The sequence below is a fragment of the Telmatherina bonti genome (genome assembly GCF_933228915.1).
Source record: "Telmatherina bonti genome assembly, chromosome: 7".
Classification (NCBI taxonomy): Eukaryota; Metazoa; Chordata; class Actinopteri; order Atheriniformes; family Telmatherinidae; genus Telmatherina; species Telmatherina bonti.
In genome coordinates, this window is record NC_136625.1 from 32,905,702 (window position 1) to 32,926,249 (window position 20,548).

The 20,548-nt window shown below is 41.5% G+C and overlaps 1 protein-coding gene across 1 annotated transcript; it reads left to right on the plus strand.

The window, feature by feature from the left end:
* The first annotated feature begins 133 nt into the window (after positions 1 to 133).
* Positions 134 to 19,201, plus strand: LOC306758389 (KN motif and ankyrin repeat domain-containing protein 4-like). Its single transcript, XM_079243713.1, has 9 exons — positions 134 to 305; positions 8,019 to 9,509; positions 10,447 to 10,522; positions 11,170 to 11,490; positions 11,574 to 11,658; positions 15,012 to 15,231; positions 15,315 to 15,457; positions 16,399 to 16,599; positions 18,676 to 19,201. The coding sequence occupies exons 1-9, from the start codon at positions 296 to 298 to the stop codon at positions 18,766 to 18,768; spliced, it is 2,640 nt and encodes an 879-aa protein (XP_079099839.1). The 5' UTR covers positions 134 to 295; the 3' UTR covers positions 18,769 to 19,201.
* The last annotated feature ends 1,347 nt before the right edge of the window (positions 19,202 to 20,548 follow it).

Here is a 20,548-nt window from a genome sequence, read left to right on the forward strand (position 1 = left end):
ATTGGCTGCTGTCTGATGGGTGGGTGTGGATCTGCATCGAACAGGAGCCACCGTAGGAAGGCATGTTCACAAGCTCCTCCTCGCTCAGAGCTCCCTTTGACACACAAGCAAGCCCAGTTTCTGTTATGGCAGGAGCTGCGCAGTGGCATTTCCCAAACAGCCACGGCATGCCACTCTCCCTGACAGCACGTCCCCGCCTGCTCAGGAGCCAGACAGGCAGAGCCGACAGCAGACTGTAGTGGACCGTCTGGCAAACACACCCTCAGACCAGCAAGTAGGGGAGAAACTGCTGAACATGTCACAAGGTAAGAGCTGATATAATATAATATTCCTCTCATGCCATGTCTCCAGGCAGCGGCGGGATGTTGGACCGGGTAGTTAATCAAAGCTAAGATGCATCATGCTGACCTTGACTGCTGTGGATCAGAGACAGACTGCTTTAAATCCGAGGTCAGGATAGAATATGACTAAAGTATTTAACAAATTGTGTGTGTTAGACCTTTGGCCTTAAGATGAAGTCTAATCAGACTTTCAGGGCAAGTTTTCCTGTTAAAGGCTGATTCATAACGACGTTTTATTGCATTTAAATTCTCCCACGACGTGAAGGAATGCACATGGAATGACACATGTCCATGTAAACACACATGTAGGTGGCCCACTTTCTATTTTAACCTTGCCATGTTAACATACCGTCGCTTTCTTCCATGCGTGAAGCCCCTGGCAGCTGTTTCATCCCCCACATGCCGTGCAGCGAGGCTTTAGATGCCATACTGCAGCCTGTTGCTGTTGGGAAAGGACCAGGACAACTCCAGTAGTCTACAAGTACTGAGATAAAAAGTAAACACAAATAAATAAAATGGAAAACATGGATGGAGATCACAGAGGCTGGGGGATTTATAGGAAGTCGTTTTGCTGATGGTAGGTTAAAAAAAAAGAGAGTTTGAGAGGAAAAAAGAGGAGTCAGAGACGGGGGGACGAAAAGGAGCTCAAGTCCAAAGAGTTGGCTTTGGTTCCTAAATCAACTCTGAATAGAAGATGGGGTTTAGAGCTATGCGCTGGAAAAACCGCAGGCTGTACAGCCAAAAAGCCGAGGGGAGGAAGGAGTTTTATTTTTCCGGGAACAGAACAAAGACGGTGAAACATGCAGACATATAGACTGTAAAGACAGATGAGCTGGGATGCAGGAAAAAAAGGAAAAGATGCAGGGAGACAGCATGGAGAGGCCGTTTCACTAAGTATCGCTGATAACGTAGCAAAGACAAAAAAATAATCATCAGAATTATTACAGTTGCGTCTTATTTCACCACACACAGCACACAAGCAGACATAAAATAAAAGCGATCATTAGCCGCTTTATTAACACGTTAATTAACACAAATATCTAATCAGCCAATCACGTGGCAGCGTGTTAGTGCATCTGGTCATGCAGACGCGGTGAAGACGACCTGCTGAAGTTCAAACTGAGCATCAGGAGGAGGAAGAAAGGAGATTTCAGTGAGTTTATATTTAGCAGGGTTGGTGTTCTGAGAATTGATCCGATGGGATTTTCACACACAACCATCTCTAGGATTTACAGGGAATGGTCTGAAAAAAAAGAAAAAAGGAAGTCAAATAACCACAGGTTACAGCCAAGATATGTAGAATAGCGTCTCTGCATGCACAACGTACTGAGGCTTGGAGCAGAAGGGCCACAGCAGCAGAAGACCACACCGGGTGCCACAGGCTACAGCTGGGTTGTGTTATGTTGCGTTGGTTTCAGCAACACACTCCTGAGCCCATGTGGCTTCATTTTACATGATGATTTGATAGTTCAGAGTCTTTTTCATGATATTATCACTCTCAATTGTTTGTGGCTTTAGATAAAAGCTTCTTCTGCTGCTCTGTAGATCCTAAAAAAAGCCAAATTTTACCCCAAACTTTCATTAAGAAAGATCATTGCAGCAGTTATTGATGATTCTCTGACTGAGTTTGATACAAAGTGGTGAGAAAGGTCGTTTCTTTCTTTCAAAAGACTAATCCTTGTTTAATACTACTTTTATACCCTACTATGACACCCTCACCTCAACCTCTGTTCTCTCAAATTACAGACAACAACTACAAATCTGCAAATCTGTTCTTCTTTTGTTTTGTTTTTTAAAGTTTGAACATATTAACAAATGACGCATTTAAGTTCAGTGTTTTGTTTCAGGAAGCTCTTGTGGGTTTGGGGTAAATGGATTACATAGATCGAACAGCATGCTGTATTATTAAAGACTTGAAACTAGTGAATGAGATCTAAAAATCATGAGGAAAGTATTTAATGTGGTAATAAATCAACTCAAAAGCAGAATAATTATTTAATAGACGTGATTTAATTAGACTTCTCTCCCCCGCTGGCCGTTCCTAAGAAAGCCGTTCCTTCCTGCTGTACAACCGTTCAGTCTATGCCAAAAAGCTGTCGCAATACTTCATCCTACACCCAGGTGGTGGAACAACAAACCAGACCGCAGCAATAACAACAGATAGGGCCTGCATCATCGTCATGAATCTATCATTAAACACGAAATCAACAATGTCCTTATTGGATTTTCAAGCCTTTACCATTGCTGCAAGTGGAGATTGCTCTCATATGTGAGCATTTCATTTGTGGCTTTGGTAAAGACTGCTGTGGACAGACATGTTGTGATTATGAGGTTTATGCTGATGCAGGGAGAGCCTGAAGGTCTGAGCGAGAAGGGACACATGAGCCCAGAGGAGGAGAGCAGCTGTTGTGGGAACAGGAGGATGAAGATGGAGAGAAATGAAATAAAACCTGAGCGAAAACAGGAAAGAATAAAAGTTAAAACACTTGGAGAAGAGAGTTTTACCTTTAAACTGAGTGAAAGACTGAACTGACAGCGATCTTTAGACATGCAGAAGCAGCGGGGCTGCAGCTCCGTCTGGTTGGGGCCTGTTTGGGGAAAGGCGAATATTTTACCTTTCATTTCTTGGGTTTCCTGTGAGGTGGACCTCCTGCTCCGAGCGCAGACAAATTAAAACACAAGCCATGGAAATGTGCAGAGTGTTAGTCAATGACTGTGGGGGAATTACCTAACCATAACTTTGCTATATCGTTTCCTGTGTGGTGTCCTGGTCAGGAAGAAACACGCAGGTCTATATTTATGGGAGAAACTGAGCTTACGGGCAACAATAAGCACTTCTGATCTCACAAGGTTGGAAGGTCTGAAATAACTCTAAAATGTCATTTCTAATAAGCTGTGATGCTTTATTTAATATTACGCATTAATGTTCTGCAAGACAGAATAAGAAATGTACAGATTTTATAAAATATGTTCAGAAAATTGTACAAAAAAAGATGAAAAAAGTTAATTTAACTAAAATAGTTGGCATGACATCCGCATGACGTCTTATTGGTAAATTTCCTGACATGAGTCACTCCCAGTCACATCATTTCTGCTCCAGTCATCCCACATGACGGGAGGTCCACGGCGTGCCGACATTAAAAGTACCGTTGGACAAATACCTGCAAAACACAGGTGTGTAAACTCATTGGCAACTTTATTAGTTCCATCTGTTTATATTTGCTTTACAGAAATAGAGAAACAATAAATTATCTTTAGAGTTTAAAGACAAAGAGAGAATATCCAGTCAGCAGCTTTTTTCTTATGAGAATGGGAAGACTGGACCAAGTCTGAACCAGGCTGGATGCTCTACCAGTGAAAGACGCCTAGCGTTCCCACCGCTACGTGGGGCTAAATCACTGGCCAGACTCTTCTTCTGTGGTTCCACGGTGGTGGAACGACCTGGAAAACTCTGTCCGACCTGCAGAGTCTGTGTCTACTTTTCAGAGCGAGCTGAAGATTCAGTTCTTCAAGGAGCATTTCTGCAAAGAAGCTGGAGAACCTGATCCAGTTCTTTGCACCAGATCAGCACTGAATTCGCTGCACCCAAGACGTTCCTGCATTTTAACAAAGGGACCATGGCGAGGAGAGACGGGAACAAAACAATTAAAAAAAACAAAAAACTGCTGCCTGTAGCACAAACTGGCGACACCTGCGTCCAACTGGACTCGCAGCAGTCTGACCAGCACTTTTCTCTTCCTTATGTTGTTCTCACTCTCAGATGTAAGTCGCTTTGGACTAAAGCATCTGCTAAATGACTGTAGAATAGAATAGAATAGAATAGAATAGAATAGAAGATATACAGAACATCATCTCTGCACACACAACACGTCCCATCTTGAAGCAGATGGTCTCCAGCAGCAGAAGACCACATCGCGTGAACAGGAAACTGAGGCTACAATTCACACAGACTCACCAGAGCTGGACAATAGAAGATGGAGAAACGTTGCTGGTCTGATGAGTCTCCACATTCAGATGGTAGGATCAGCATCTGGCCTGAATAACACTGAAAGCATGGACCCATCCTGCCTTGGATCCACCATTCAGGCTGCTGGTGGTGTAAAATGTGATAGTCACACTTTGGTCCCCTCAGCACCAACATGACCTGGTTTAACCAGCAGAGTCCTGCTGCTGACCATCTCCATCCCTTTCTGAGCACAGTGTAGCATCTTCTGATGAAAACTTCCAGCAGGATGATGCACCATGTCACAAAGCTCACATCATCTCCACCATGACGATGAGTTCACTGTCCTCCAACGGCCTCCACAGTCACCAGATCTCAGTCCAGCAGAGCAGCTTTGGGATGTGGTGGAACGGGAGATTCTCATCATGATGTGCAGAAACTGTGTGATGCTGTGAGGAATGTTTCCAACACCTTGTTGAATCGATGAAACCAAGGATGAAGGCATTTATGAAGGAAAAATGTGGTCAAACTCTGTAGAAGTTGGGAAAATTTAAGTATATTTGGGTCATTTCTTTCCAACAGTGAGAAAACGGCTGAAGGTCATAAATCTTTAGCAGTAAGTCAGGTAGTAGATGTGTTCATTACTTCTGACTTTGCTGAGTTGTGATGGATTTATGGTTGGAAAATGTCCCCATGAGTTTCTCTGTATTGTTGTTTCGGCTTTATAGCCAGACATTTCATCATGTCATCTCACCTGTATCGCACCACTTTCCATCTTCCTTACAAAATCTAAAAATCCTACAAACATCAGCCTTTACTGTTAGTGTTGTTGGGAAAACTGTTCATATTATCTCATTGGAAACCAAACTCTAACGTTCCTTCTTTTGGTTTTTATGAGCAATTGTGTTATATGCAGTCTAATTTCTTTTATTTGTATCAGTAAAACTTTACAGCTGATTGTTTTTCTACACGAACTGCACTGAGCTCAAAACCTCAAATCACTGGGAAACATCTTTAAATCAGGTTAAGCAAGTTATTTATAACCTGTTTATTTAATCTGCTTTAGTTACTCCCATGTTAATCTGATTTGTCTTTGCTCACAGTAGAGATGTTAAACTCTTTGCTTTTTGCAATGCCAACCACAAACCTGAAAGAATTTCCTGGAAGCGGAGGCGTGCCGGCAGTCTGAGCCGGCTGATTGAGATGTCTGCAGCAACAGGTGCTCCATGCTGCTCTTCTGATGGACAGAGCGAACGGAGGGGCGCGTGGCCTGTACTTCTGTAAAAATGATTAACGTTTACCTCGTGGTCAGTCTGTCCTCCTGAAGCAAAGTCACTGGGACAACCTGCTAGCTTGTAAAATAAAGACACGCTGTATTTGTATGATCACTTGCTTTACAGCCACATGTTCCAGCTAAACTTAGGATGGGGGGAGGCTAAAAGATTCCTGTCAACACAACAAGCTCCCACTGGCACGAAAACACAGGCTGTCATATCAGAAGTGAACGCACAAACCAGTGATGATCATGTTCATATTCATTCTGGGAAAAGACAAGCGGAAGCTTCTAAACTTCATCATGCTAGCTGCACCACTTAGCGCACGTGCTAATCATGCTAACATGTTTGCACATCTGCAAAATGTGTCTTTAACTCTAGTTTATCTGCATATATCAATATTTATGTCTTAGCTTGCAAAAAAAAGTAGGTGGAGTTGTGTTTAATTTGCAGATTTGTAGCTGTTTACTGTTGGCTATCAGGCAGTGCGTGAATGACAGAGGTTCGAATTCCTGGCAGGCCCATTTGGGGGTGTTTGTCTGTTTACTGCATAGCTGACATTGTTTGGGGCTGTGGCTTGGTGGCTGTGGAGCCTCGAGATGACAGCGAGCTGCCGCAGAGACTGGTGGTCAGGAGAGAGGAGGGGGAAACGTGGGAGGAGGGAGGAGGTATGGATGGAAGGGGGAGGCTGAGGACACAATGGCTACATTGGGTGAATTCTCCATGGTATAAGAAAACAAAAAATCAGCTGATTAAACACAAGGCATTGTTTTTCTGATCAAAATAGTGTTTAATTGACACATAAAGAAGTTGCTGAATAAAAGCAAAGCCAGGATCTGAAAGAGCTTGAGGAGGGCAGGGAGGGAAAATAGTGAGTCAGAACAATGGTTGTCTGTATTTATGTCTGTACTGTAGGAGTGTATTTTTGCACAGCTGGCCGTAGCTGCTGGGCGAAACGGTCGCAAAACTATTTTCAGCCCTGGTCCTGGACGGCTGGGCTGTAATCAAGAGGAGATCAGGCCTGCCACTGTTGAATAATGGAGGTCTGTGCATGGAAGAAATGAAACAGTGAGGGAAAAACAAAAGTCTGAAAGAGAAAGCGAAGGCACTGTGTGTAATTGAATGTTTCTGCTTTGTGATTGTGAATGGAATATAAAACAGGATTACTGCTCTTCTGTCTGGCCATAAACTTAATTTTTAAGTTGCCCATCAGTCCCAAAATGTGTCTGTTTTTACTTTTAGAGATCAGGAACATGTTGAATGTGATTCACCTGCACACTACTGTACCAGAAACATCTTTCTAGTTCGGGTTCGGAACTCCTTTTCATTTCAGAACTGCCTTTATCCTGTGCATCAGATTTAACCGAAACATTCCTCAGAGATTTTGCTCCATGTTGACATGAAGCATCACAGTTTCTGCACATCATGATGAGAATCTCCCGTTCCACCACATCCCAAAGCTGCTCTGCTGGACTGAGATCTGGTGACTGTGGAGGCCGTTGGAGGACAGTGAACTCATCGTCATGGTGGAGATGATGTGAGCTTTGTGACATGGTGCATCATCCTGCTGGAAGTTTCCATCAGAAGATGCTACACTGTGCTCAGAAAGGGATGGACATGGTCAGCAGCAGGACTCTGATAGGCTGTGGTGGTTAAACCATGGTGGCACTAAGGGGACCAAAGCATGTCCCCATTCCATTTTACACCACCAGCAGCCTGACTGGTGGACAGGATGGATCAATACTTTCATGATGTTTCCAACATCTGAATATGGAGTTGAAATGGAGACTCATCAGACCGGCAACATTTTTCCATCTTCTATTGTCCAGTTCTGGTCTTCTGCTCCTGGAGACAATCTGGTTCAGGGATGGACTTGTTGTGTGTTCAGAGATGATGTTCTGCATATCTTGGTTGGAACCAGTGCTTATTTGACTTCCAGTCTGTCCATTATCCTCTTACATCAACAAGACATATTTGGTCCAGACATCTGCTGCTTGATGGATATTTCCTCCTTTTCATACCTTTCTCTGTAGAGATGGTTGTGTGTGAAAATCCCAGTAGATCAGCAGTTTCTGAAATCTTCAGACCAACAACCATATCACAGTCGATCACTTAAATCTACCCTTTCTACCTCAGTCTGATGTTCAGCTTGTCTCGTTTCCTGCCATGTGATTGGCTGGTTAAATATTTGTCTTATCAATGAACTGAACAGATGAGGCTAATAAAAGGGCAGGTGAGTGCATATCGATGCTATAAATTGCGCTATAACTAATAAAAATGGAATAAAATGTTGTATTTTTGCTTGACTTGTCAGATATTAAAGACCTAAACAGATAATTGGCAAGTTGTTTTATGAGTGTAGAGACAGCAAAAGATGGGGATAAAATGGACGGTAAAGAAGTATTTTACATTGAAAGAAACTCTTCCAATTCAGTTGTTTTTTCTTTTTACTGATTACAGGAAATATCTGGCGTCTTCAGACAGCAGAGAATGGGATTAAAGGGAAGCCTCCGTACTCGGTGGAAACACCGTACGGCTTCCAGATTGATCTGGACTTCCTCAAATATGTGGACGACATAGAAAAAGGCAACACCATAAAAAGAGTACCCATTCTCCGTCGGAGCAAGGGATCCCGTGCCAGCACCCTCCCCAGGCACCTCAACCCTTCCGGGTGCGGCTATCGCCCAAGTCCCTGGGGATCCACTGGAGCTCTTGGTCCCCGGTCTCGACTGTCAGATACCTACCCACAGAGCTACACGTCTTGGTCCCACGACTACAGAAGGCCCCTCTCTCCCACCGGGCTCAAATCTGTGGCAGAAATGGAGGCCAGGATCAAGGAGTTTGATGAGCAACCTCTCGGAGAGCACATCAGGCCCCACCTCCTTCGTGCATCCAGCCTGCCGCTCACGGTGTTGCTAAGACAAGAATCCGAGTCCACGGATGACCGAAGCAGCCTCCGGAGCTCGAGGGATCAGCTGGGAGGCAGAAACACCTCGTGTGAGGAAGTCTTCTCCTCACCGGACAGCTATCGTCCCCAGGACTGCTCGGGGCTTCTGAGGCGCCTCACTGAGGCTCTGGAACGTGTTGGGGAGCTGGAGATGGAAGTGAGGGTCGTTCCTGAGCTCAGAGCGCAAATCTGCATCCTTCAGGAGGAGAGAGAAAGACTCCGCCTGGGCCTGGTTCCACACATCCCTCCCTCCACCATGAACGGAACCACAGAGCCTCGTTTCTCCTCCGACCACAGCAAAGTGGACATGAAAAGACCTCAGCACGAACGTCACATTGTGTTTTCTAGAAATCACAACAGACAGGATGATTCTAATCCCACACGTGAGTGGAAGTCCAGTACGGACCTGGATGAGCTGCTGACGGTGACGTCCCTGCAGGCCAAGGTGGCCATGCTGGAGCAGAAGCTCCACGAGACCGGCCTGGAGCTGCAGAGGGCGGTGGGGCTGCTGAAGGAGCAGCAGGAGGAGAGCACGAGGAAAGATGAGAAGATGGACCATCTCATCAAGAATCCTGGGGTTTGGGTCCGTGCAGAGAGGGTGATGGTAGAACAGAACGGAGACGAGACGGTGGTGAGATCCATGGAACCAGAACAGAACACATCATCCACTTTCATCTGCACGAGAACCGTCACCACAAACGTTGGAAGATATCCACAAGACTCGGTAACGCCGAGTGGAAGAAGTCCACTGGTGGGAGCTGCTGATGCTTCAGGAGACGGCGCAGACACAGCAGCAGTCATTCACCACATCGAGAGGATCAAGAGTCTCCTGGATCAGCAGTGGGAGTGTGTGTGTGGAGAGACTAAATCTGGAGAGAAAATCCTGAAGCATCCAGATCCGAAAGTCAACTCCCTGCAGCAGGAGATGATGGAGCTTGTTGACGTCCTCGTGTCCCACTACAAACAGCATGGAGACGGTGATGGCGAAGGGAGTCCGCACAGAGGTACTGTGATGCAAACGTCGCAAAATAACAGGCAGCTTTTTTTCTCAGGATAAAAACAACAACATCAACAATAACAACAACAATAATAACAGTGATAATATTATTATTATTATTACGATTATTATTATTATAATGATATTATTATTATTATTATTATTATTATTATTATTATTAATAATAAATAAAAATAAAATAAATAATAATAATGGTGATGATGATTATGATAATAATAATAATAATAATAATAATAATAATAATAATAATAATAATAATAAAAAACAGAGTTTGTTTTTCTACAAGCACATTTTGCTCCCTAATATCAGAAATACTCACAAAAAGAAAAAAAATGAATAAATGAAAATAAGAACATATAAATAAATCAACCCTGTGATGGACACCAGCAACATGTGTTTGGGATAGGCTCCAGACCCTCCCTAACCCTATACTGGGATACATGGAGATGAATAGATTAAGGAATTATGAATAAATAAATAAATGATCACTAATCATGAAGTCAGGAGGGAAAAGTAGTATTAGATCTAATTTACAAATATTCTTATTGTGATTTTAAGGATTCTGTACAAATGAAAAAGCTTAAATGTGAATATCGAAGATTTTGTTGACGTTTTTGTTCTAATTAAACTTGGACACTTTTTTTTCCTCATATACCTGAATGATGTATGAATTTCAGGGACATAAGCTGGCTGAGGACTATGTGGAGAAAAATCTGTACGAAACAGCAGTCGAGATGGAAATGACGGTGACGCACGGCGAACCATTTCCACACATTCACTGCTGACTGTTACAGCAACTTTATACCGTCCTGTACAAACATGGACTTACAGAAAAACTGCTCTGTGCACCGGATATGAAACCATAAGTCTCATCAGAGGCACGTAATGCTGCTCATACGTCATGTCTGTCTGTCTCCTGTCAGCCTCCAAGTCCACCCTGAAGACAGACGGATGTGCACAGAAGTCCAAAAAGCAGAACTCCGAGGTCGCTGATGAAGGGTCAGTAAATAACTCTGACTGTTCCCAGCCCTAATAGTTATGATTATTGGTTATTTGACTGACATTGAGACTCATTTAGCAACAGCTGCATGACTCTGACCAAGAAAAAACAGCCTTATTTCAGACCTACAGGTGAACACCAGACCCTGAGGAAAAATGCTGACTTCCATGTCCAGAGATGGCTAGGGACAGCAGATATGTGTATTTAAAGTAGATTTCAGTCCAAAAGATTTAAAGAATAATGTATACAATCTATTTGGTCATAACAAAAAAAACTCTTTTTTTTTTTTTTTTAAAGAAAAGCAGGAATCCTGGTTCAACTTTGTATTTTCTGTTCCAGACACAGAAGCTGTGAAATGATTGCAATTATGTTCGACTGCAAAATGCAGTTATACTCTTCCATAAATGTCTGTCGGCTTCCTAAATGAATCATCTCTCGTGTTCCCATCATGGTTGATTCACTCTAAGAAAGATTTGAATTACTGAAGCAAATTTTCAGTCTTATTATTCATCAAATCTCATGAATTTATCGACCTCTTTGACAACCTAATCAGGAAAATACATCCTGAAAATCACTGCAGACACATTTGTGAACATTTGGCAGCACTGACATTGCTGATTTGTCCATTTCTTACATTTCACTATAGACTCAGAAGGATTGCAAGAGGAGATTTGGTCACTTGGAACTGTAGGAACCGGAGTAACCGTGGTGATTTGGAGCATATGGAAAGCAGAACTGGTCCTGGGAGGATGGATGCTGGCCAGGTAGATGCAGAACCAGTGAGGAGAGGAGTGGATGAAGGTAGACATGCTGGCCCAAACAGGCATATGATACCAGTGGGAAAAGGATCAGGGCGAACAGATGAAGGTGCAGCGTCGCTGGAAGCTGAAGCTCCAGAGAAAACAGCCAAAACAAAAGCCCCCGGAGAACATCTGGGGGGGAACTCAGGCTCAGAATCCAGCAGCAGGTTGAAGCACCACTAACACAGCAGCATCTGTCTGGGAAAATGTTTTGCCTTTATGCACTCATGTTTTTATTTTCTTCATCTAGAGAGGTGGTGAGTGCCGATTTTATGTCTGCCTGCCACTTCCTCAGAGATCACATGGACAACATGGATGACCCTGATGATGATTTGGTGAGCATTTTGTACTTTCATGATTAGTTCTAAAATTGATTAAAGCCCCAGTGTGTGAGAATTACTTCCTGCTACTGCTTTGCTAATTGAATGCAAACAACTAAGTGAAACTCTCTGACGATTCCCCATTTAAGCACGTTACTGAAGCTGCGGAGACTGACACGTGAAAATGTCAACATCTTGCACATGTTGGAGTGTCCCGTCAGGTGATGAGGAACAGAACAACACATTCTGTTTCTTTATTGATGCCAATAAGTTATAAGCATGAACTTCATGTATTTGGTACAGAGCTACGGCTAATAGCTAATGCCAGGTTGTGAAATTGTGTGACTAGAGGGAGGACATCAAGCCCCACCTCCTTTACAAAGCAGCTGAAATAAATGATAAAAAAAAAAAAAAACACCTGGCAGAAAGAAATGCATAGTTGCCTTCCACTGTCTTCTGTTTTTATACAGCAAGTAAGAGTAAACTATCCAACTCAACCAGAAGGATAAAGTAGCTGTTGCTCTATCTGCCCTGTTTCTAACATAATACCAAAATAATCTTACCTGTTAGATAGAATAAACTTACCTGTCCAGCAGAAAGCTGCAACCTTCGCCTCAGTTTTGAAGTCCCTGTACCTCATATGTAGTCTCCATCTCGTAAATGCTACAGGTTATTTATTTATTTATTTATTTTTTTTTTGCTTGGCTATTTTTTCTTCACCTCAAGAGTATCCCTGTTCCTTCATTTCAATGGAAAAATGGCAAGACGAATGATCCACGGCCGTATTTGCTTGTTTTTCCCCTCCCCCAACAACACATAGAGAACATGATGCTGACAACTCTGTCCCTTTTCATCCATCCACATGTCAGCCTTCTTTTGGGTGTGCTGTCACCTATGTATGTATAAATAACTTTTTCTAAGCTGTGAGAACGCTTTAATTTGGATGCGGTTGTGATTAGACTTTTGTAAAATAAATATAAATTTATGAAAGCCATTCTTTGCTAATGTAAAGACAAATTAGTTACACGCTGTACCTTTAAGTATTTACCAAGAAGCTGGGGCTGGATATTGGGCGGAGTTGGATGTCAAATGGGCGTGGTTAGACAAGCAATGGGTGTTAGGAGTTAGGGTTAGCAATGGCCACCAATCAAAATGTTGAGGGGGTGGGGTTGGAAATCACTTAAAAGTGAAGCCTATGCGGAAGTGCATAAAACTGCAGTTCCCCTTTCATCCACTAGAGGTCACAAAACAGAGCGAATCCCCATAGACTCCCATGTTAAAAAGACCAACTTCACAGCAGAAATAAACATGTTTACAGCCTGGTTCAAAAATCCATTTTAGGTTTAATAGGTCAGGTTTACCTTCATAATAAATGTGGGGGGAGTGAATTTTTTTTTATAACTTCCCCATTTAAAAGTAATTTAATCTTGAAATTAGGCACATTTAGGGGCGTGTCCTATTGATTGACAGGTACCCGATCTCCCGCTTCAAATAAGATCGTAGAACAACTGCGGTTTTTAGCAGGTTAACAACATCACTTAGCTCTAGCCCGCTCACCTCCGTTAGCTGGTTAGCGCCTGTTATCTCCGGGTTAGCTCGGTTAGCTCTTAGCTACAGAAAGCTCGAAGTTCGCTCGATGTCAATCATCCACCATGACACTCACAGCCCTCCTCTCAGCTCCACCTCTTTGCCCATATTTGTATTTTCCTGGTGAGACGACACGCATGCCCCTGCCAAGATGCCAATGGCAGGAACCGCCCATCAAGCCTCAATTCAGCTCCTCAGAAACCTATGCATGACGTCATGGAAGCTCCGTCCATCTTTTTGTATACAGTATGGTATTTACAATGAATCTGCTCATATTTAATTGAGTCACCTATGATAACATAATGACAGAGAATCCATTTTAACAGTTCTGTCACTTCTGTGATGCATTCAGGACCATTTCGGTGCTTCGTTTTGGCTTGTGGCCCACAACTCTTTTGTTACAGTTTATTCATGAACTTGAGTAGCTGTTGCTGTGTTTCCATTACTGGCACATTTTTTCACTAAATAAAAACAATGCAAGTTTCGACAAACGATTACAATTGGACAGTTTTTAGAGCATAAGCCCCAACTCTCCTAAAATCTTGTCTGGTTGAGGAGATTTTATAAGAATTGCGGCTTACACAAGGTAGCCACGTAGCATTATTTTGGGGTTTACAACTTGCCGCGGAGATATAGGAGCGTGTCCTTTTGATTGACAGGTACCCAATCTCCAACTTCAAGTAAGAAGAACGTATAGGGTTTACAACTTGCTGCTGAGAATTTGCCACAGCTTTTCAAAGCATTTTTTCCCCTCATTTCATTGTCTAAATCATAGTGAAACTCTGAAAGTGGTTTGTTCCCTATCGCACCATTTTTGCCAGACTGGTCACATAGCCCCCTTCATCATGTCCGGAGTTTGTGAGGGCAGTATAAGCTTGCATTAGCTTGCGAGAATAGCATTAGCCTGCGAGAATAGCATTACCATGCAAAAGTGGCATTAGCTTGTGAGAGTAGCATTAGCTTGCAGACTTCCCTCTTGTGCATCATCAGAACTTCCATTCCATTTTATTGGGTGTGTAAATAAGCAACTGTTAGCTAACATCACTAGTTAAAATATTAAGTTTGATCACCATATATCAGTTCAATAAATTTAATATTTGCTGATATCACAAATTCTGCACAACATGATTACAATTACATTAGCTATAGGAGATAGCAATCTTTCATATTAGACAGACTACAATTACAAATTCTGGTTTTTAGAACAATTCCACACCTTTTTTTTAGTACATCTTACAATGATTAATGTTTGGTATTTGAGTTGGCATCAATGCTGTTGGCTAATTGGTCATTAAACTGATATATTGATAACGTATTGTTACACACCTAGCTAAGATTCAAAGATTTAAGTAGAGACAGTATGTTCATGTTGAGCTTGCTAAAGTGTCAAACACCAGTTCATAGTGGGCTACATATAGTCTGACAAGCCCTGGTCCTGTTAAAGTGTAAAAGGACAAACTCAAAGCACATTAAGGTTTTGATCCAGAATAATATGTGGTTTTTAGGGACATCTTGGGAATTCACAGAATGTATTTCTAGTGTCAAAAATGTTGTCTGTAATTGTAAATTGAAATATAATAGAAGAAACGTGAAATTTCTATGCTTGTTTATTTTTTGTTTCTATTTGACAGATTGATAATATTTTTGTTCTAATTAAACACTGAGTTCATAAACACAGTAGTCACAGATCACCTTCACTAAAAATATATGTAAACATCAGTGTTAGTACTGAAAAATTATTATTATTATTATTTTTTTTTTATATGCATCCTGTGCTTCAGAGGAAAGCTCTGGTCACACTGTTCCAGCACTGGTTCGGTGCTGCAGCAGAGGAGTCCTCCGATGCCTGCAGAGTGGCTGCATACTTGAAAGAAGTCAAGAAGACAACGGCGTCTCTGCTGGCCTTCCTCGTCAACCTCGCTGATGACAACGGCAACACCGTGCTGCATTACAGCGTATCCCACTGCAATTACAGCATTGTCGGCCTGCTGCTGGACACAGGTAACACCACTGTAATAAATTAGCTGTCGTACAAGGAAATGGTTGGTTGTGAATATCATACTTCCATCTTTTCTGTACCACAGGTGTGAGTGATGTAAATGCTCAGAACAACGCTGGCTACACAGCAGTGATGCTGGCCTCTCTGACAGCTCCTGATAGACCTGGTGGGATGGAAGTTGTCCGCAAGCTAATGGAACAGGGAAATGTTAACATTCGTTCCAGCCAGGTAGCGCAGTCAATGCAAACTAATTATCCAAGTAGACTTGGGAAAACCAGTGAATTTATCAGTTTTACGACTTTTTAAAATTGTACAAAGTTTTTAAAGGGATCCTGTGTAGCTTTTAGCCACTAGGGGGTGCTAAAGTGTAACTTCACACAGGGCCAGAGGACACAGTTGCAAATGAAACTGTCTCAATCAGTGCCAATAACAAAAGAACCATTCACATAAGCCAAAAACTCCCCAAAAAACTTCACTATAAATGAGAATTTTCAGTATCAAATGAAGCAGTAACTTTGGGAAATTCATGTTTATAACTGATTGCTATGAAAACATAAGCATTAGCCTTTGGCTTATTGGACATTAGCGTGGTACTGCTTACCACTGACCAGTGTTTGAAAACCACAAACTAAACCAGGCCAGTTGCTAATAGTTTTGTTAATTCTTTGATATGTGCATGAATTATATGAAATGGATTCATTAAAGGAGTGGTAGTGGCTCAGGTGGTAGCCCCGCTTATTCTGTGACCTGATGGTCTACGGTTCTAGTCCTGCTCCCCTACGGTGCTGCAGCCCTTAGGGGGACACCATTGTTCTCTAAGGGCTGGTCCCCAGGCGACCCCTTCAGAGGGACAAGCCGAAAGGAAACAACAACATAGGAAATGCAATTATTTCAGGCAAGCCAAAAGTAAAGCACTCCGTGTCACATGATCCCATAAAAGACGGATTCGCTCCTGAAGGTTACAATGTCCAGTTTCCGAAGAGGGCAGCCCCCTCGCAGAACTGACAAATGTCAAGCTTTGTATAATAACCCAGAAATCACCCAGTTGATATTCACATTAGGCCAATGTTTGGGTTTAAAGTTACACAATTTCCCTTTAAGGTAACTTTCAAAAACCTCCTTAAGCATGGCGTTACTACATGTCTATTTCATCATGTCTCTCATCATAGACGGGTCAGACAGCTTTGCATCTGGCAGTGAGACATGGTCGAGTCGTCATGGTGCGCCTGTTGCTAAGCTGTGGGGCCGATGCCAACATCCAGGACAACCAAGGAACCACAGCTCTTATGTTCGCATCCGAGAGGGGCCGCACACACATCGCAAGACTGCTGCTGGAAAGAAGCCAGTGCGATCTAAAACTCACCAACAAGGTAACACACATCAGTCAAAAACATACAGTAAAATTATATTTAGATGTCAAATTGTATTTATGAAGCATTTTTCATAAAGTAGCACATGTAGCATGCTTTTTGTGCCAAAAACTGCTTTTCTTTCCAAAATTAGAACAATTGTAATATTGTCTTCCAACCAGGGAAATAATGTTTGAGACTCAGGAAGAAGCTTAGTTTTTACATAAAATGACAAAAATCCAACTTAAAGCTGCAGTGTGTGAAATAAAGAAACATAAAAGTACAATGACTGAAAAATATGATTTAAAACAGTGTTTCTGTTGGTCTCTAACCCCCACACGTTTTGTTCTCCTAGAATGAAACATTTCTATTTATTTTCTGTGGGTCCAATTGCACGGCAGCTGCCATATTTGTACCACCATTTTTACTACGGTGTCTCTGAATGGACAAATAACTTTGTATGTAAAGTGAAAAAACTGAGCTTTAAAAGTATATCACCAATTTTGCTTGATCGGTGCTAGATCACACCTTAAAATAACTCAATGTTGAAGTAATGACCTGCAGATGTCTGGAAGAATCTGGGTGGCTGACGGCTACTTTCCATTTACGACCGTTCTTATGGTGTAGGTGGCGTCATTACTACGCATTTGTCAATCCAGGTGCACCTACTTGGAAAAAAATGAACACCTCTAAAACAGCCAATTTGTGAACATCTACAATACCGCATTAAAGAAAAAGAGATCACAAGCATTTTGTGAAAATGTGCAACATGCTAACACCAGCCAATATGATTAATAAAACACACACTGATGCAATATTTTATGAACAAGCCCACCGGAGCAACGTAAATATCAATAACTGCAGTCAACAATACAATCTTAATGGACAGTTAATATATCATTGAGAATTTTTATAAAAATCACAATGGGCTACAAATGTTGGTGCAGCCATTGTTAAATTTGGAATCTCGAGGTGCTCTGTGAATTAGGATTTTCCAACTCAGAATTTTTAGTTTGCGTCATCATTTTCTGTAAAAATTGCTTGGATTTCTGAGTTCCGAGGACAACTTGAACGCATCATTAGCATCTGAAGTCAATTCTATGTCAATCTTTACCACTAGATGTCAGTAATTCTTACACACTGTACCTTTAAAATGTATGAGAGCTGATTTAGTGGATTCATACAGTGTGGATGGGGTGGCAAGACAATCTGCAGTGGAACGGAGCTGCTTCTGCATTTATCAGAGCTTCAGTAAGACGATGAGTTAATCTGCTAACGTTATCTTACCAGCCAGTCGGACAGAGTAGGAGCATGAGACAATGCAATCACATGATCAACTTCTGACAGTGTGCTTTAAATCTAGAGTTTAAGAGTAAAAAAAAAGCATCTGATATAATCATTTCTTTGACTGTCTGACATCTAATGATTAATACATATTAGATTATTCTGCAGCTGCTGCGTGTTAGCATCTCTATAAAGTCATGCTTTGTCATGGTGACGCTTTAAAGGTACAATGTGAAAGTATTCTGGCATCTAGTGGTAAAGATGGGTTTTGAAATTACTTGAAATGTCGGACAGAGTTGGAAAAGAATTGTGGCTATAAGTGGACAAAATTGTTCCAGAGATAAACATATTTTCCCCTGCAAGTGGATCCAGTGGTCTCAGGTGTAGCGATGACTGCACTGAAGATAACTACTTTTGGTAGGCATTGCATACCCCTAACCGTGGTATAACAAAGCCAGGGCTGTAGTATTAAAGCTCAGAGGGTTCTAGCTTCCACACACAGCTTTTTGTCCTTTCAGAGACACCGTAGTGAAAATGGTGGCACAAATATGGCAGTTGCAATGTTTGCGAACCCACAGAAAACTCATAGAAAATTTATATATTACTACAAACTATTTTATTGTTATTTAATCACTGTACTAAAATGAGATGCTTTTATTCTTTCAGAATGAGCCGTTTATGTCACTGAACTTTGTTTTTTTTTCACCTTTAAACTACAGGAACAACACGCTAACCCCATAATGCTAGCTTAAAATGGTAGCATTTAGCTAATAAGCTTTGTAATCATATTTTTTTCTCTCTGGTGTCTTCCAGCGGGGCCAGACTGCTCTCTCCATTGCCACGCAAGGTTCCCACACTGACACGGCTGCACTGCTGCAGGCCCACGCTAAAGCTCGAGCTCTTTAAAACTGGAGGAAACACTTTCTCACACACTCTTTCACATCTAAGGTGCTTTAACTGAACGGTTTCTGTCATGATGATGTTGCTGAATTCTTCACTGCTGCATGAGTATTAAAACAAAGCAGAATCCAAAGGAGTTGAAACTTGGACGACTGCAGGTTTGTTGAAGTGTGAATGTTGATACAGTGAATGTGCTGTTTTCTGTTTTTCTCATTGTTGATGGTTTAGTTATCTTTAGACTTTGCACATCCATGTAAGGCAGCATAGCTCTGCAAACTATGCAATCAAAACTGTATTTATTCTAAAATCTTTATTTTGGTTTTCCTATAAACATTTTCATCCATTTGTTTTAAGGGACATTTAATGTATATAAAACAGTATTTTTTGCAGCAGTTCCGAACCAGTTAAAATAAAATAATAAAACGCTTGTCCCATCCTGCATGGCAAAGACATAAAAGATTTTTTTTGGTGTCAGTGAACAAAGCTGTTGATTTTCCTCATATTATACATTAATATGGCAACCATTGTGTTAACTGTCTTTCAATAAAAAACAAAACAAAAAACAAAACAAGTGATTCTGCATTGTTTTAATCCAGCAAACAGAAACCCCTCATCAGCTTTGTAGCTGCAGAGCTACATCTGACCAGCAGGTGGCAGAGCTTATCCATGTTGCCACCACTAACACCAGCAAAACATAACAGAAAGCAACAGTAAACAGAAATTGGGAATGTTAAAAGGATCCTATCCGAGGGATTAAATCTAATCCCTTTCAAGTATGACAGACATCGACTTGTGCTAAGTCAAGCAAGGGCGCCATAGTCACCTGCAAACCAGCGGTGTGGCAGCGACTGACAATCAGTCAGTCGTGAAAGCTGATTTGTTTGGTTGGCCTTTGTTTCTCTGAAATTCTGGGAAACTGTAAGCAGGCAGAGGGTTCGAGTTGCTGCTGGGATTTATATTTCTGAGATAAGACAAAAGGATAAGTAAAGACAAGAAAGCCTGCAAAGCCATCCATGTGTGTGTATATATATTTATATATATATATATATATATATATATATATATATATATATATATATATATATATATATATATATATATATATATACATATATATACATATATACATATATATACATATATACATATATATTTGTGTGTGTGTGTATGTGTATATGTATATCTGAAGGCAGCTATTCATCAAGTGTTACTGATAAAAGATCAGCATTTAAAACAAGGACAGAATGGAAGAGATGCATTGAATAAAACATGTTGAATAGGAAGCGTCTATATATCCTGGTCAGCTCATAGTTCCACATGCATGGGAGAAAATTCTCCATCCCCCACCCACACAGGTCTTAATGTCACAATGAATAAAGGGGCTCATGTCAGCCTTTGTCCAGCAGAGAACATCTGTGACACCTCCTTTGTCTGCTGCAGGCATCAGAGGACTAATAAAACAAAAGTACTTATTACGTAATGCTCTAATGGGTTTGGTACAACAAGGAGGTTGAGTTTAAAGGCATTCGCCCTCCTTCACTTTAATAATGATAATGGACTGGATTTGTTTACTACAGTGTTTTCTGACTGCTGATGAAAGAGTCAGTCAGCGGATGAATGCAAAGCACATTTCAGGCAGTCTGGGATTTACTGCCAGAGCAGAGGTTTGGTCCGACCATCAGTCAGAAAGGGTTCATATGCGTAAATAAACACTGTTGTTTTTTCAAAGCTGTACAGATATTTCTGAATAGTTTTATATTTATATTTAATTAAAGAAAAAAAAAAA

Excerpts from the sequence above, each read along its gene's own strand:
- LOC306758389 (XM_079243713.1), top strand. Across the intron at positions 10,523-11,169 it reads TCCGAGGTCGCTGATGAAGG|ACTCAGAAGGATTGCAAGAG; the intron begins GTCAGTAAATAA and ends ATTTCACTATAG. Across the intron at positions 11,491-11,573 it reads GGCTCAGAATCCAGCAGCAG|AGAGGTGGTGAGTGCCGATT; the intron begins GTTGAAGCACCA and ends TTCTTCATCTAG.